At 42.0% G+C, this 16,212-nt stretch overlaps 1 protein-coding gene across 6 annotated transcripts in view; it reads left to right on the top strand.

Moving 5' to 3' along the window:
• The window catches only part of LOC137372289 (STE20-related kinase adapter protein beta-like), a 46,259-nt gene that overhangs the window by 20,164 nt on the left and 9,883 nt on the right, over nt 1–16,212 (top strand). For all 6 annotated transcript variants that reach the window (XM_068036063.1, XM_068036059.1, XM_068036061.1 and 3 more), the window contains 6 exons: nt 4,344–4,465; nt 8,546–8,654; nt 8,783–8,906; nt 10,879–11,050; nt 13,641–13,745; nt 13,880–14,118. In XM_068036063.1, the coding sequence (XP_067892164.1) occupies nt 4,344–4,465; nt 8,546–8,654; nt 8,783–8,906; nt 10,879–11,050; nt 13,641–13,745; nt 13,880–14,118 (871 nt within the window). The remainder of the gene's footprint in view (nt 1–4,343; nt 4,466–8,545; nt 8,655–8,782; nt 8,907–10,878; nt 11,051–13,640; nt 13,746–13,879; nt 14,119–16,212) is intronic.

The raw sequence follows: 16,212 nt of genomic DNA, 5'->3' as shown, positions 1-16,212 counted from the left end.
AATCCTTTTGATATCCTTAGGGTTTGAAAACAACAAAATAATTCGTAACATTATCAGCTTCAAAGGAAAGCATCTCCATCAGGAAAGACAGCATTTTATATTAAACTGCAATTGTTTTCAAACTTTTAGCGTCTTTTGTAAGAGGTTTCTAATCCAAGGATTTTTTTATATAACAAAGATGATTCCAAATTCCAATTCACTACAATAAATGTTTAAAAATCAAAACTGCCAATGTTATATGAACGAGTCTTGTGTTCGGAACTAAAGACCCCCCCCAAAACTTGACATAATAAACTTGAAAGTTCATTGTGGCCACAAATGAAATTTCCAGTTTTCTCGACTTTACAGGTCAGTTAACCTTAATAGTATAAACTTAATTCAGACTTGTTATCTTATAATACTTATTAACTACACACAGAACAGAATAGCATGTGCTTTTTTTAAAAGAAAAGATACATTATGCCATTTTTCTTCTTCCTTCAGGCACCTTTTCAAATGAATGTAATAAAACCAAAAACTAAAGAAAAAGTTATTTAACATTCTTAAAACAAAAGATTTAACTCCAGCTTCTTAAACAAACTTTAAACGGACAGAATCCTTCCCATATCTCCTTTGTTTATTCTTCTCTCCCTTATACCAATATCCAATTCCTGATATTTGCTACTTAAAACAGTCAGTAAAACATGTCTTTAATTTAAACTCCAAAAAAAAACATGAACAGATTTTAAACTGGAACTCCAATTAAAGCAGTGTTTTAAACTTCAAATTGGATTTCTACCAGACTTCTTAAGACCTTCAAGGCTGAAGCTTTTTACCTCTTAGAAAATTGTTCATTGCCTTTTCACAGTTGCAAAACCAACTTTTAAGATAAAAATAAAGCTTTCACTTAAAATATAATTACATTTTATATTCAATTCCTGGGTGCACAATCTTAAATTGAAATGAATACACTCAACAATCACTTTTCACACTCATTCAATTCCAAACTTAGAAAATTGATTCCTGTAATGGGTTATGAATTCAAAGTACCAAAATCTCTGTCAAATTCCCTGTCCCAATGCCAAGGAACACACAGGTTCAATTAGTTCACAACCAAAATAGGTTCTCTCAAAATTTACACGTGTAAAAATAGAAAAAGTAACACATTCTTTCTTTCATCATCAAGGCCAGACAACAAAGAGTTAACGACAGTTAGTTCCACAGAACACAAGCTGCAAATCCCAAGGACATTCATTTCATTCGTGGAAGCTTCCAACATTCGAATCAAAAGACACAGTAACTTGTTTTTACTCACTTGAAATTTCACTAAAACATAGCCTTTTTATGTCACTCTGCCATAAACTTTTGTCATGGAGCCCTCTGGCCTTACCTGCCAATTTGGCCCGATTAAAATCGTCATTGTCATCATTCCCCCTATCTGCAAAAGTGCATACTATGCCCCTCTGTGCTGAGAGTTGAGACTGTAGTTTACTTATCTCCTCCTGACATTTGGTATGATCCGCTGACTGGTACACCCGCTCCTTCTGTGAGTGGTGCAGAGCCGTCAATGCGATCTGTAAGTCAGATCATTTCTGTTCCACTCCTGTGAGCTGTTCTTTCACCTTGTCCGCTTCCCTCTCAGCCTTATTACGACTGTACTCAGCCTTTTCAGCCTGAGACTAGAATTGGATTAAATGCACCACCTGTGCTGCACTAACTGTTTATGCCTTCAGCCCTTATCATGCCACTCATTCTTTTCTTTTTCTGACTTTTGCAACTCCTGCTTCAATCTTTCAACTTTACTCTCTTTTTCATCTAATTCCCTCATACAAGCAGTGACTTTCACTAACTTAGACGCCCATTTGGCTTGTTGGGTACACGCATCCTCCCAATGCTGTACCCCAATGGACCCCTCGCCTGTGTACTGTTTAACTGCAAACTCTATCCACGAGGGCCACTTGCCCTTCAAATATTTCTGGAGTTCCAACTCCCACTCTGGCCTGGCCAGGGCCATAATTACTCAAAGGTTCACCAATCTGATCCATCAGACTCGTAACTTTGTTTATAAATGAGTTCGAACTCGGCAAGGCTCTTCAAAATAACTTAAAATAGCACTACATCCGAGTCCCTGTTCGGGCGCCAATTATGTTGTGCTTAATACGCACTTACTCTTAAAGAATCCACGGACTCTGACTGGTGAAAGGTATATCAATATTTTATTCACACACTAAATCATCAAATACAAGCTCTCTACCCATCGGCACGAGGTGATCTGTCTCGGACTTGCGGCTGCTCTCCTGTTCTCTGAGCCCTTGGCTCAGGGGTATCTTCTCGAGTGTTCTTCCCCAGGGTTCTCGTGCCTTTCCCAGTTTCAGTCAGGGGTTAAATCTTGTTTCCAAGACCTTCCCCTCTTACTCATAGTTGTCTGGAATAATGGCATAATGATAATTCCTTATTTGACTCAGTGAGAACCTGTTCAACATTTTACAGTTTCCCATTGTCTACTATGAGTCTAATCATATCTGGTATCCATAGCAACATCTTTATCTGGTTCGTGCAGGGACAGTGTCTGGGATCCTCAGTACGTCTTTTCTATACTGTCTACAATTCCTCGGCCATCTGTGTGCTGCGGCCACTTTCTACCCAGCCCCCGCCATGCTTTAACACACTGTTCATTGTTGTGTGATTAGCCCCTTTGTTTCAAATATGTTCTTATGTGTTTTTACTGGGTCTACACCTTGACAGCTTCCTAAGTCATTTCAGAGTCAACCACATTGCTGTGGTTGGGAGTCACAGGTAGGCCAGACCAGGTAAGGACAGCAGATTTCCTTCCCTAAAGGACATTAGTGAACCAGATGGGTTTTTATGACAATTGATCATTTCATGGTACCATTACTGAGAGTAGCTTTGAATTCCAGATTTTTATTAATTAATTGAATTTAAATTTCACCAGCTGTCATTCTGGGATTTGAACCTATGTCCCCAGGGCATGAGCCTGGACCTCTGGTTACTAGTTCAGTGACATTGCCACCAAGCCACCACCACCACCTCTTAATTTAAACTATATATAGTATATATAATTGCACTGCACACACACAATGTGATGATTTGTCAATCTAGAAATTTATACCATGCCTTGGATGATATAAATGTCTGAGGAGTGGGGGAGGAGGGCACAAGTAACTTATTTGATTTGTAACGAAAGGATTTACATTTATACAGTACCTTGTCAGGTCTTCAGGATGTTGCAAAAGACTTCAAAACTAATCAAATACTTTTGAAGTATAGTCACTGTTCAAATGTGGCAGCCAAATTATGGATGGGAAGATCCCACAAACAGCAATGAGATAAATGACCAGCTAATCTGTTAATGGTTTTGGTTGAGAGATAAGTGTTGGCCATGGCATCAGCTCTCCTTCAGATAACGTCATGGGGTTTGTTTTATATCTACCTGAACTGGCAGACAATTTAAGATTTTGCTTGAAAGATTGTATGTGCTGAAAGACACAGTCTGCAGAATACAATGTGTAAGACATGGCATTGTATGTACTATGGCCTTATATTGCCACAGGCTTGGCTGGCAGCCAGCTGTAGGCTTTGTGTTGATAAGGATCAACAGGCAGGCCCATTACTGTTTGCACAGTCTTTCTTCTGTATTGCCATTTATATTGCACCTTCCACAAATACCCAAACATCCCAAAGTGCTTTACAGCCAGTGGAGTGCTTTATGAAGTGTAGTCGCTGTTGTACTGTGGGAAACACAGCAACCAGTTTGTGTACAGCAAGGTTCCACAAACAGCAATGAGATAATGATCAGATCAGCTGTTCTTAGTGATGTTTGTTGAGGGATAAATATTGACCAGGATACTGGTGCAAACTCCCCAGCTTTGTTTTGACTAACACCATGGGATTTTTTTTTACTTGAGTGGGTGAATGAAGCCTTGATTTAATGTCATCAAAAAGATGACACCTCTGACAGTACTCTCTTTACTGCAGTAGAGTGTTAACCTGTTTGTCTGTGCAGTACTAATGTGAGGTAGGGTAACTGAAATAAAGGTTGCTTCTCTTAAGACATGTTTTTAAAGTGATATAAGTATGCAAATCCCAAACTTAGTTGTAGCAGCTACCAAAATGAGTATTAACATGGTACCCTACATTTTAACACATGACCTTGAGTATACTTCCTTTGTGATGGGCAAATGGAAAACTGGCAGGATTTAAGTCACATCAAGCTTTAGAACTACAAAATTATTCTGGAGACCATTTGCATTTCCTATCTAATGCAGAGTGTTTTTCCTCTGGTTTTACTGCGACTGTGGAAGCTAAGAATCTGATTATTGTATCTTATTTCTTTTGTGTGTTAGGAAAGAGTTTTAGTAATCTAACCACAGTGAACCTGGCTAAACACATCCCATCTGGTAACATGGTGGTTGTGAAACGCACTAATATGGACACCTGTTCTGAAGAGAATCTGGCTTCCTTGCAGGTCAGTATAATAGAAAAGCTAAGAAGCAGAGTACTTTTTAAATGCTGGTTATTGAGCTCATCACTTTTTAAACATTGAATGATTGCATAGATCTGAATAAGTATCCCGACGTGCATCTCTGAACTGTTGCTCAGCCCCCTCTTCCCTGAATCCACTGTTCCTCTTCACGTGTGAATGTTGGTGATCTATTTGACCTTGGAGTACATGTTGTTCCCTCATTTGATGCCCATAAACAAACATACACTTTCCAGTAAGTGGTTGCTGGATAGTAATCAGGACATGAAATCTGCCTGACCATCCTGTCCCACTACTTTCCTTATACAGGAGTGTTGAAGCCAGTTGTAGCGCACAAATTGGTATCTGGGCTAAAATCAGGTAATCAGTCTTCAAACTGACTATTCAATGAATCATTTAGACGCTTTGTGCAACATGACATTACAGTAGTACGATTTTTCCAGAGATCTGTAAGTTTTATAATAAAAAGCAGCCAAAGAAAAGTTATTGCTCGCATGTTAAGGGAAGAGGGTAGCCTGCTCCCCATGTGCAGGAAACTGTGCCTTATTCATAAATAAAGACAGAAAATGTTGGAAAGCCCAGCAGGTCTGGTAGGATTAGTGGAGTGAGAAACAGAGTTAACGTTTCAGAACTGGGAAAAGTTAGAATGTAATCAAAGCAAAATACTGCAGATGCTAGAAATGTGAAATAAAAACAAAGTGCTGGAAATTCTCAGCAGGTCAGGCAGTATCTGTAGAGAGAGAAGCAAGGTTAACATTTCAGGTCTGTGACCTTTCATCAGAACTGGAAAAGGTTAGAAAAGAATTGGGTTTTATAGAGTCATAGAGAGATATAACACCGAAACAGGCCCTTCGGCCCACCGAGTCTGTGTCAACCAACAACCACCCATTTATACTAATCCTACATTAATCCCATATTCCCTACCACATCCCCACCATTCCCCTACCACCGACCTACACTAGGGGCAATTTACAATGGCCAATTTACCAATCAACCTGCAAGTCTTTGGCTGTGGGAGGAAACCGGAGCACCCGGCGGAAACTCGTGCAGTCACAGGGAGAACTTGCAAACTCCGTACAGGCAGTACCCAGAACCGACCCCAGGTCGCTGGAGCTGTGAGGCTGTGGTGTTAATCACTGCGCCACTGTGCTGCCCCAAGCAAGTCAAGGGGGTTGGTGGGGTAGAGAACAAAAGGGAAGGTATGTGATGGGGCAGAGGGCAGGAAAGATTAAATGACAAAGCTGTCCTGTGACAAAGGCAAAGAGTGTGTTCATGCTTGTGGTGAAAGACAAAGCATTAGTCCAAAGAGAGTGTTAATAGCAGAATAATGAGCAACTCTGTCTACATGAAAAACAGGCACATGGTTAAAAAGTAAATAAATAAATAGGAAAAAAAGGCCAGTCATGCTCTGAAATTATTGAACTCAATGTTCAGTCTGCAAGGCTGTAGAGTACCTAACCGAAAGATCAGCTGCTGCTCCTCAAGCTTGCTTTGACATCACTGGAAAACTGGAACAGGCCAAAGACAGAAAAGTGGCCATAAGAGTGGGGGGGAAACATTGAAATGGCAAGCGACCGGAAGCTCAGGGTCATGCTTTCGGACTGAGCGGATGTGTTCTGCAAAACGGTCACCCAATCTGCGTTTGGTCTCCCCAATATAGAGAGGCGACCGCATTGTGAGCAGCGAATACAGTATACTAAATTGAAAGAAGTGCAAGTAAGTCACTGCTTCACCTGGAAGGAGTGTTTAGGGCCTGGGAGAGAGAGGAGGTAAAAGGGTAGTTATTAGACCTCCTGCAATTGCATGGGAAGGTGCCGTGGGAAGGGGACGAGGTGTCTGGGTGATGGAGGAGTGGACCAGGGTGTTGTGGAGGGAGCGATCCCTTCGGAATGCTGACAGGAGGAGAAGGGAAGATGTGTTTGGTGACATCACCCTGGAGATGGCGGAGGACGATCCTTTGGAAGTGGAGGCTGGTGGGGTGGAAAGTGAGGACAAGGGGAACTCTGTCGCAGTTCTGAAAGTGAGGGGAAGGGGTGTGGATAGAAGTTCGGGAAATAGGTCGGACACAGTTGAGGGCCCTGTCAACCATAGTGGAGGGGGGGGGGATTCCTCGGTTAAGGAAAAAGGAAGACATGTCAGAAGTGCTGTTGTGGAAGATTGCATCATCAGAACAGATGCGTCGGAAACCGAGAAACTGGGAGAATGGGATAGAGTCCTTGCAGGAAACCAGGTGTGAGGAAGTGTGGTCAAGGTAGCTGTGGGAGTCGGTGGGCTTATAATGAATGTTAGTAGACAGTAGTGGAGACAGAGAAGTTGAGGTAGGGAAGGGAAGTGACGGAAATAGACCATGTAAAGGTAAGAGAAAGGTGGAAATTGGAAGCAAAGTTGAAGTTTTCCAGTTTGGCATGAGAGCATGAAATGGCACCGATTCAGTCATCAATGTACCAGAAAAAGAGTCGAGGGAGGGGGCCTGAGTAGGACTGGAACAAGGAATGTTCGACATATACCACAAAAAGACAGGCTTAACTAGGACCCATGTGGGTACTCATAGCAACACCTTTTATTTGAAGGAAGTGAGTGGAGTTGAAGGATAAGTTGTTCAATTTGAGAACAAATTCAGGCAAGTGGAGGGGGGTGGTGGTGGATGGGGACTAGTTGGGCCTCTGTTCAAGGAAGATAAAGAGAACCCACAGACAGTCCTAGTGGGGGATGGAGGTGTAGAAGAAAGTTAGAAATGTAAGCTTTTAAGTAAATGAAATGGGGGACGATGGGGATAAAGAACAAAAGGAAGGTCTGTGTAGGGTGAAAGACAGGAGGGATTAAATAACAAAAGTGTTAGTCATGCAGGGCCAAATGGAGTGGCAATGGGGCAAGAAAAGGAACAAAAGATGTGTCCAGAGCAGGTGTGAATGTCATAACGATAAAGAGCTGCAGGAGTAAGAGAAAAACAAGGGTAAGACCGAAACATGCGAAGAAAAGGAAACAAAGTGGGGGCAAAGATTATGGTCTGAAATTGTTAAACTCAGTGAGTCCGGAAGGCTGTAAAGTACCTAATCGAACTTGCATTATTTCTCGAGCTTGCATTGAGCTTCGTTGGAGCACTGCGGTAGGCCGAAGACAGAGGTCAACATGAGAGCAAGGTGGAGAATTAAAATGACAGGCAACTGGTAGCTTGGGGTCATGCTTTCAGGCTGAAGCGGTCATCCAATCATTGTTCTTCCCAATGTAGGCCAGACCACATTGTGAACAGTGAATACAGTATGCTAAATTGAAAGAAGTGCATGTAAATTGCTGTTTCACCTGGAAGGAGTGTTAGGGGGCCCTGGACAGTGAGGAGAGAGGAGGTAAAAGGGCAGGTGTTGCATCTTCTGAGTTTGCATGTAAAGATGCAGTGGAAGGGAGTGATTGAGGAGTGAACCAGGGTGTCGTAGAGGGAACAGTCCCTTCGGAATGCTGCAAGGGGAGGTGAAGTTGTGTTTGCTGAAGGTGGAGGTGGCTGGAAGTGGACCTTAACTCCATTTCCTCACACCCTGCGTCCTGTAAGAACTCCATTCCATTCTCCCTATTTTTATGTCTCCGTTGCATTTGTTCTGATGATGCAACCTTTCATACCAGCACTTCTGTTATATCTTCCTTTTCCTCAACCAAAGACTTTGTCACCATCCCGCAAACCCCCCCCCCTCCCCCAAACCCACCACCTTGGTCAGCAATATCAGTTCCATTTCCCACGCTTCTGCTCTCGCCCCTTCCCCTCCCTCCCAGGACCACAATAGGTTTCTCCTTGTCCTCAGCTTCCACCGCACCAGCCTCCTTTATTCAAGAGTCTTCCTCCTCTATTTCTGCCACCTCCAGATCTGGTGAAAGGTCATTGTCCTGAAAAACTCAGTTTCTCTCTCCACTGTTGCTGCCAGACCTGCTGAGTATTTCCAGCATTTTCTGTCTTTATTTCAAATTTCCAACATCCACAGTATTCTGCTCTTGTGCATTATTCATGTTTCTCTGACCATGGCCACAGTGCCCCCAGTGTGACACATTTTACCTAGAGAATTCACGCTTTGCTTTCAGAATGAGCTTCTTGTCTGGCGATTGCTCCGGCACCCAAACATCCTGCCACATAGAGCTGTTTTCACAGAGGGCAGCGAGTTGTGGGTTATTATGGCATTCACTGCTTACGGTAAGATAAAACCTTGACGGGGGCTTCCTCTGTTACGATCTGCTGTGTGTCCTACATTTTGTACTTAAAAGCTGCTTTTTAATCAATATATATACATGTCCTAAGCTGGCCTTTCTGACCTTGTATAGGTTCTGCCAGCAGCCTCCTAAAATTGTATTTTACTCAAGGCATGAGTGAAAGTCTCATTGCACATATTTTTTACGGAGTCTTGAAGGCATTGGAGTATATTCATCGAAAGGGATGCATTCACAGGTAAATTAAGATTTTAAGACAATTAGTCTTTGTTTTTGTAAGAGCTTTCTCTCCCCCCACCCCTGGCCAAGTTTTATTTTAAGTCTCTCACTGTGTCACTGTTATGTTTTTATGCTTTCCACAAACAGGTTTTTGGGGAAGGTCCAATCTGATGATCATTTTTAACTTGTTTTCATTTTTGAGCATGCGTTCGACATTAGTGTTGTTAAACTGTGTCGTGCTTTGACTCTTTAGAGGCAGTTCCCTAAGTGATAAATCCAGTGATCTTGTGGTTCTCCATTCATATCTATTATAAAAATGCGACTAAAATTGCAAAGAGAGTGACCAGTGTAGGCAAATAGTGTGAGATATCTCCTAAAAGGTGTAATATTCAACAACAACTTGCATTTATATAAAACGTTTTACATAGTAAAATATCCCAAGGTACTTTGCAGGAGTGCTGTATGAGACAATTTGACACTGCGGCATGTGATGCTAGGACAGATGACTAAATGGTTGGTCAAAGAGGTAGCTTTTGAGGAGCATCTTAAAAGATGATGGGGAGGTGGAGAGATTTAGAGAAAGAATTCCAAAGCTTGGAGCCTAGACAGCTGCCAATGGTAAAGCATTGAAAATCAGGGATGTGCAAGAGACTAGAATCAGAGAAGCGCAAAAATCTTGGAGAATTGTAAGACTGGAGGAGATTACAGAGATAGGAAGGAATGAGATCATCCTGGGTATTTTGAATTGGGAGAGAGTGTTGTCTGCATTTGTTCTACTAAAGCCTATTCTCTTAATCCAGTTACAGAATAAGAGGTTTTTTTCTCTCCAACAGTATAAATGTTGCTGCTTTCCCATGATCCAAATGAGAGGAAAAGCTTTTTTACGCAGCGAGTGGTAATGATCTGGAACTTGCTGCCCATGAGGGTGATGGGACCAGAAACAGTTAATGATTTCAAAAGGAAACTGGATGGGCACTTGAAGGAAATAAACTTTCAAGGCTACAGGGACTGACTGGATAGCTTCGCAGTGAGCCAGCATGAACATGATTGGCCAAATAGCCACCTTCTATGCTGTATATTACTCTATGATGGTGCCATGAAACTATTACTAAGACTAGCTTTCAATTTCTGTTTTTAAAAAATTATTTAAATTATTAATTATTTAAATTAAAATTCTGCCAGCTGCCATACTGGGATTTGTACCTATGTCCCCAGGGCATTAGCCTGGGCCTCTAGATTATTTCAATTTCATTACCAATATGGCACCATCTCCCCTCTTGCATTTGCTTAATGTTTGTTTCCTTTGCTGTACATTAAGACAGATCTAAGCTTGCTGTCTACAATGATTTGGTCAAAAATTGGCATTGTTCGAATACTGCACTTTCACCCTAATCTAGAGAGATCTTCTTTTCACTTAAGGGTTTGTTTGCCCTGTGTGCTATTCTTAGCGTGCCAGTTAACATGTTCGCACTGTGTTCCTGTACTGTTTTACTTTAAGGCAGCTGTTAGCCCATTTAATAAATACAAGATGCAAATGTTGTTTTAGATTTAGACAATATTTAAAAAAAAAACTTTGTACCTAAATTAGAAATGAAACAGCCTGAATTAGAGTTGTTAAAGCGGAGCTAAGGGAATGAGTAGTAGTTTGTAAAAAAAATATATATATATTTTTTCCTGAAACAACATGGATTTTCTCTACATTAACTATGTGCATGTAATTTCCTTTGGCTTCTGTCAGTAAAATGGATCTCTGCAGATGTAGAATTGGAGGGGCAGTTTGTTGTAGACTGAAGTCTGCTCAAAAGTGCATGAGACTGGTCCATACTGATTCTACCTCCAAATTTTGACAGCCATGATTAGAATGAAATTCATCTCCACTCTGTAGGCTGGATTTGACTCTGATGCTGTTTCTTCAGAAAACATTTTCAAGTACAGTCAAGCTGAGCTCATCAGCTTCTAAAAAATTTTTTTTGTTCTTTTTTCTTCAACAGGAGTGTTAAACCCAGTCACATTCTTATATCTGGGGAGGGACACATTTATCTCACTGGTCTGCATGGTCTTTGCAGTATGGTCACAGATGGACAAAGGCTAAAAGTTGTGTATGATTTCCCAGAGTTCAGTGCTTCTGTTTTGCCTTGGCTGAGCCCTGAAGTGCTCCAGCAGGTAAGCTGCTGGCTTACCTATAACTGTAACTTGCCTTCTTGGTTACTAAGGTAATTTAGTGTGAAGAATGCAGAATAACTGGTTTATCTATTTCAGCATAGTATTTTGCAAGTAGTTTCAATGTACCACATTCAGAGTATAAAGTCTGCAATTGTTCATCTGTGTGTTTCAGACAGAGTTAGTAGTTTTGTGTTTTTAAAAAAAAAAAGCAAATTTTTACTTCCTTGAAACTAATATATTTCACAAGTATAGGGCAGGAGCCTGTTCCACTCTTCAATTAGCTCATGCCTCATTTATTTTTTTTTTGTTTGCTGGGCATGATTTTAGGAGGTGCAGATTTGCATCTGCACCCCCTTTCGACCTCGTAGGCTGGTGTACAGAGGAAGGTCGAAAGTCTATACGTCTGGGGCCTATTCGGTTGCAGGAGTTGCCGGAAAGCGCTATTTGAGGGAAACACCAACAGCCTAATGGAACTCCACTCCGGGTTTTGTCGGGTTTGCTCCCTTAGCCAGTAGCACTTGATAATGTTGTTAATGTTGAAGGCATTGACTGGCAAAGCCCCAGATCGTCACAAAAGTGTGTGATCTTGTCCTCCAGATGTGCGAAGGGGGCACCTACAGGTCACTGCTTCCCACCTCCAGGTTAGCACCTCCATCCCTTCCTCTACCTTGGGTCTATGGTGACAGACAATCTGTCTCTTGATGCAGAGCTCGATATGCGCATAACGAAAGCAGCTACCACCTTTGGCCAATTTGCGAAATGCACATGGGATAACACCAAACTGACCCTTAGGACCAAGCTGATGGTTTATAAGCCCTGTGTTCTCAGCACCTTGCTGTATGGATGTGAAACATGGACAACTTACAGCTACCAGGAAAAGAAGCTCAATAATTTCCATCTTTGTTGTTTGTGGTGCATTATGGGGAAATTCTAGCAGGACAAAAGTCTCAAATGTGACTGTCCTCTCAAAGGCAGAGCCCCCAAGTGTGTTGGACTAATCGGAGGCGGCTCCGCTGGATCAGACATCCAGAGAATGGAAGACGGTCACATACCCAAAGACCTTGTGTATGGTGAGGTAGTTGGGGCCAGATGACCAGTGGGTCACCCAAAGCTCTGCTTCAGGATGCTTGCAAGCGTGACATGATGACCCTAAATGTCGACTATCATACTTGAGAGTCACTAGCTGGCAAAAGAGGGCAATGGCAATACATCCTGTGGACTGATGTGCGCTGCCTCGACGACTAGTTACTACAGCAGCTTGGCAACAGGTGCCAATGTCAAAAACAACTCTGCATCACTTAGCAGATTCAAGTGCAGCACTTGTGGCAGAACCTGCCCCTCAAGGATTGGCATTCACAGCCATCAGCAAAGGTGTACCAAGACACCCCACCTAAATGGATTGTTTGCTGCTTGTCCATCACCTTTCTTAGAAGGAAGGATGCCAACCAAATCATTTTGTATCTTAACTCCATCTACCTGTCTTGGTTCCATGTTGCTTAATACCCTTGCCTAACAAAAATCTATCCATCTCCGTTTCGAAATTTTCAGTTAACCAGCAGCATCAACTGCTTTTTGGGGGAAAGAGTTCCAGGCTTCCACTACCCTTTGTGTGAAATGCTTCCAAATATCACCCCTGAAAGGCCTAACTTTAATTCCCCCAGCAGAGGAAATAGTTTCTCTCTAATCCTTTAATCATCTTAGGCACCTCAATTAGATTACTCCTTGATGTCCTATAGTCAAAGGAATGCAAGCCTGGTTAATACATTAAATAAAATCAAAATACTGCGGATGCTGGGAATCTGAAATAAAAACGAGAAATGCTGGAAATACTCAGCAGGTCTGGCAGCATCTGTGGAGAGAGAAGCAGATTTAACATTTCAGGTCAGTGACCCTTCTTCAGAACTTGGTTAATACAACTTGTCTTCACAAGTATACTCAGAAGCAGAATTCTCTTCCTGCTGTTGTGAAGCGTGAGGAAATCTTGTTTTGTAACATGGCAGTTTATTTCTCCATGTTGAAAAGCAATGTTTTTGACATGGGCATGCTTTGTGTTTTTCTTTTGTAAATGAAGAGAGAGAAAGGGCTTTGAGTAGGTCATGTTATCCAGACTACCTACCTGCCTGCAAAGTACTTGACAGGTGCACATGGTGGAGAATACTCAGCGAAGGATTCTGTTTCAGGGCCAAGATGAGCAGTAGGAGGGCAAGAGAATTTAATTTGCAGAGCTGCCTCCCTCCTAACTGACTGGGCCAGTTTCTTGAGCAACTTCCTGAGCAATGCTTTAAGTGTTGGCGTGGGAGGCGAGAACAGAAATCTGGCACGGATCTTGTCAAATTTTGCCTCTTGCCTACTAACCTATAATGGGAATAAAGGCTGAGCAGAATGTGAATCAGACTATGTCCAACACACTCAAAGGAAGCTGACTGCCACTGTGTTTTGAATGTAAGGAAGGAAGGAGCAAATTTTTAAAATTTATTTTGGTATGCTGTCAGCTGGTTTTCAATCCATGTGAATAAGTTGGAGTTTAGATATCCTTCCCCATTACCTTCCCTTTGAGCTTCAAATACTGTGCCTTTCTCTTGCACATCAGGACTTGCATGGATATAATGCGAAGTCTGACATCTACAGCCTTGGGATTACAGCGTGTGAGTTAGCCAGAGGCCAGGTTCCCTTTCAGGATATGCGGCCTACGCAGGTGATCTTTTCTTATTCCTTAATGTGGAGCACTGTACCTTAATATTGTGTATAATGGAGGCTGATACATTGATGAAGGGGGAGAGAAGAACAATTGAAAGTATTGTCTATTGACTACTTTAATATTTCTCTCAGATGCTGCTCCAGAAGTTAAAGGGCTCATTGTGTCTAGTCGACCTCAGTTTCCCTCCAAAGGAACTAGTGATGAAGAATTCCCGGTCTGGGGTGGATTCTGGAATTGGAGAGAGTGTTGCCACCTGCAGCATGATGAGGGCAAACACAAATGAACAATCACGGGGTTCAATGAATAAAACTTTCTCTGCAGCCTTTCACAGCTTTGTGGAGCTCTGTCTGCAGAGAGAGCCTGAAAATCGGTATGTCAAATCATTCTTCGTTTGGCTAGAATAAATACATTTCTCTTTGGCATTTTATTTCTTACTCTTTCTTCATCTGTGCTGCATATCATCTGTCTGTATCCCTTGCTATCTGCGGGGAAGTTTCTAGCCTCTATTCGCCATGGCACCATGGGTTGAGACTGAGGATTGTGAACACATGCTGCACCACTGTTGTAGGTTTAAATGCACCCATGTGTTCAAAATGAAACACTTGCATTTATATAGTGCATTTCACATCCTCAACATCCCAAAGCACATTAATCAATTAAGTTTTTTTTTAAAGTGAAGTCACCATTGTAGGAAATGCAGCAGCCAGTTTGCACATAGCAAGATTCCACAAACAGCAATGAGATAATGACCAGATGATCTTTAGAAGTGTTGTTGGTTGAGGGATAAAATATTGGCCAGGACACCAAAGAAAACACTCCTTCTCCTCTTCAAAATAGTGCCTTGCGATCTTTTATGTCCAACTGAGAGAGCAGAAAAAGAGCCTTTGTTTAACAGCTCAAACCTCAGTACTGCACTAGAGTGTCAACCAGTTTTTTTCAGCTCAATTCGCTGGAGTGGAGCTTGAATCCACAACCTCTGACTCAGAGGTGAGAGTGCTGCCACTGAATCATGGCTGACACAGTTAACAAATCCAGTATTAATCTTTCTGATAAACTAGTGGGCAATAGCATTATTCTGCACTAAACTAAACAGACTTAAAAGATGTCATGTTTGAACTCTTGTCTGTGGTGAATTAGCTGATCTCAGTCAGGCAGCACTTGAGGCTGACACCTGAGCTGGAGGAGGGGAAAAATTAGCTCAGGTTTTCCACTGCTGACCATGGTCCAGCAACACCATCTAGAAAGAGGATATCAGGCATGAACAGCATTTCAGAATAGCCTGCTGAGATTAAGTATCCTTGCTCGTAAATGTAGAACTGCCACTGAGCCAGATATCAAGGCTGCCTAAGAACTAGGTCCCAGCAAGAGGAGTAGTTCAGCGGGAACTGGAGAGGTGTCTAACAGATGTTGGCAACCTTTTTAATGATCAACAGCCATAAAAATAAATTGCACACTGACAAATAATCGCTCCTGGTCTAACATCGTATGATTTCCTCAGTTGTATTAGTTCCATCTACGAAAGATGATGGACATGGAGCAAACAATCCACTTAGGTGGGGTGTTTTGGTGCACCTTTGTTGATTGCTGTGAAGGCCAATCCTTGAGAGGCAGGTTCTGCCACTAGTGCTGCATGTGAAGCTGCCAAATGATGCTGTGAGTTGTTTTTGATGCTGATGCCTGTTGCCAAGCTGCTGTAGCAACTGGTCGTAGTGGTAGTCCACACCAGTCCACAAGATTCACTATTTCCTTCTTTTCGCCGGCCAGCTAATTATCTTACAGCCCTGATAACTGAAAATAAATGCTATTTTGTATTCTTGGACTATAAAGTGAGTTCCGTCCAAACTTTGTCTGCCTATTCATGCCAAAAATACGTAACGAGACGAGAAAACAATGCACAGTAGGATAAGCGTGAAGAAGTACCGCATGCAACATGGTCTTATTTGGCCCAAATACAAGGGGCCATTGAGAATCAGTCAGACTACCTTCCAGAATCAATGGCACCGAATCCCTTTAACCAGTGCAATTGATCCCTTGCAATCAGGTAAAATTAATCATCAATTGGTTGACTGTGGGAAGGAGCTGCTGGACACTGGCCAACTATCTTCGCTGTAAAACATCTACCTTTCCGTTACCTCACGGTTAATTTCTCTCCGTCATTTAATGTATTTAGTTCTTTCTGGAACACCAATAATTTGAAGGAAATGCAATATTTTACAGAAGCATGAATACAGATTGGGACTTTAATTGCAAGAATCAAGTTTCCAGATTTGTCTTTTGGTTAAACAACAACTTTATGTAACATTTATGTAGCATCTTTAATAAAACATCCCAAGGCGCTTTGCAGGTGTATTATCGGGCAAAATTTGACTGAGCTACAGAAGGAGTTATTAAGACAGGTAACTTAAAATCTTGGTCAACAGGGTAGGTTTTAAGGATCCTCTTAAAGGAGGAGAGGAGGAAATGG

The sequence above is a fragment of the Heterodontus francisci genome, chromosome 7 (assembly GCF_036365525.1).
Source record: "Heterodontus francisci isolate sHetFra1 chromosome 7, sHetFra1.hap1, whole genome shotgun sequence".
In the NCBI taxonomy this organism is placed as follows: Eukaryota; Metazoa; Chordata; class Chondrichthyes; order Heterodontiformes; family Heterodontidae; genus Heterodontus; species Heterodontus francisci.
This window is presented reverse-complemented; position numbering and strand designations above follow the sequence as displayed.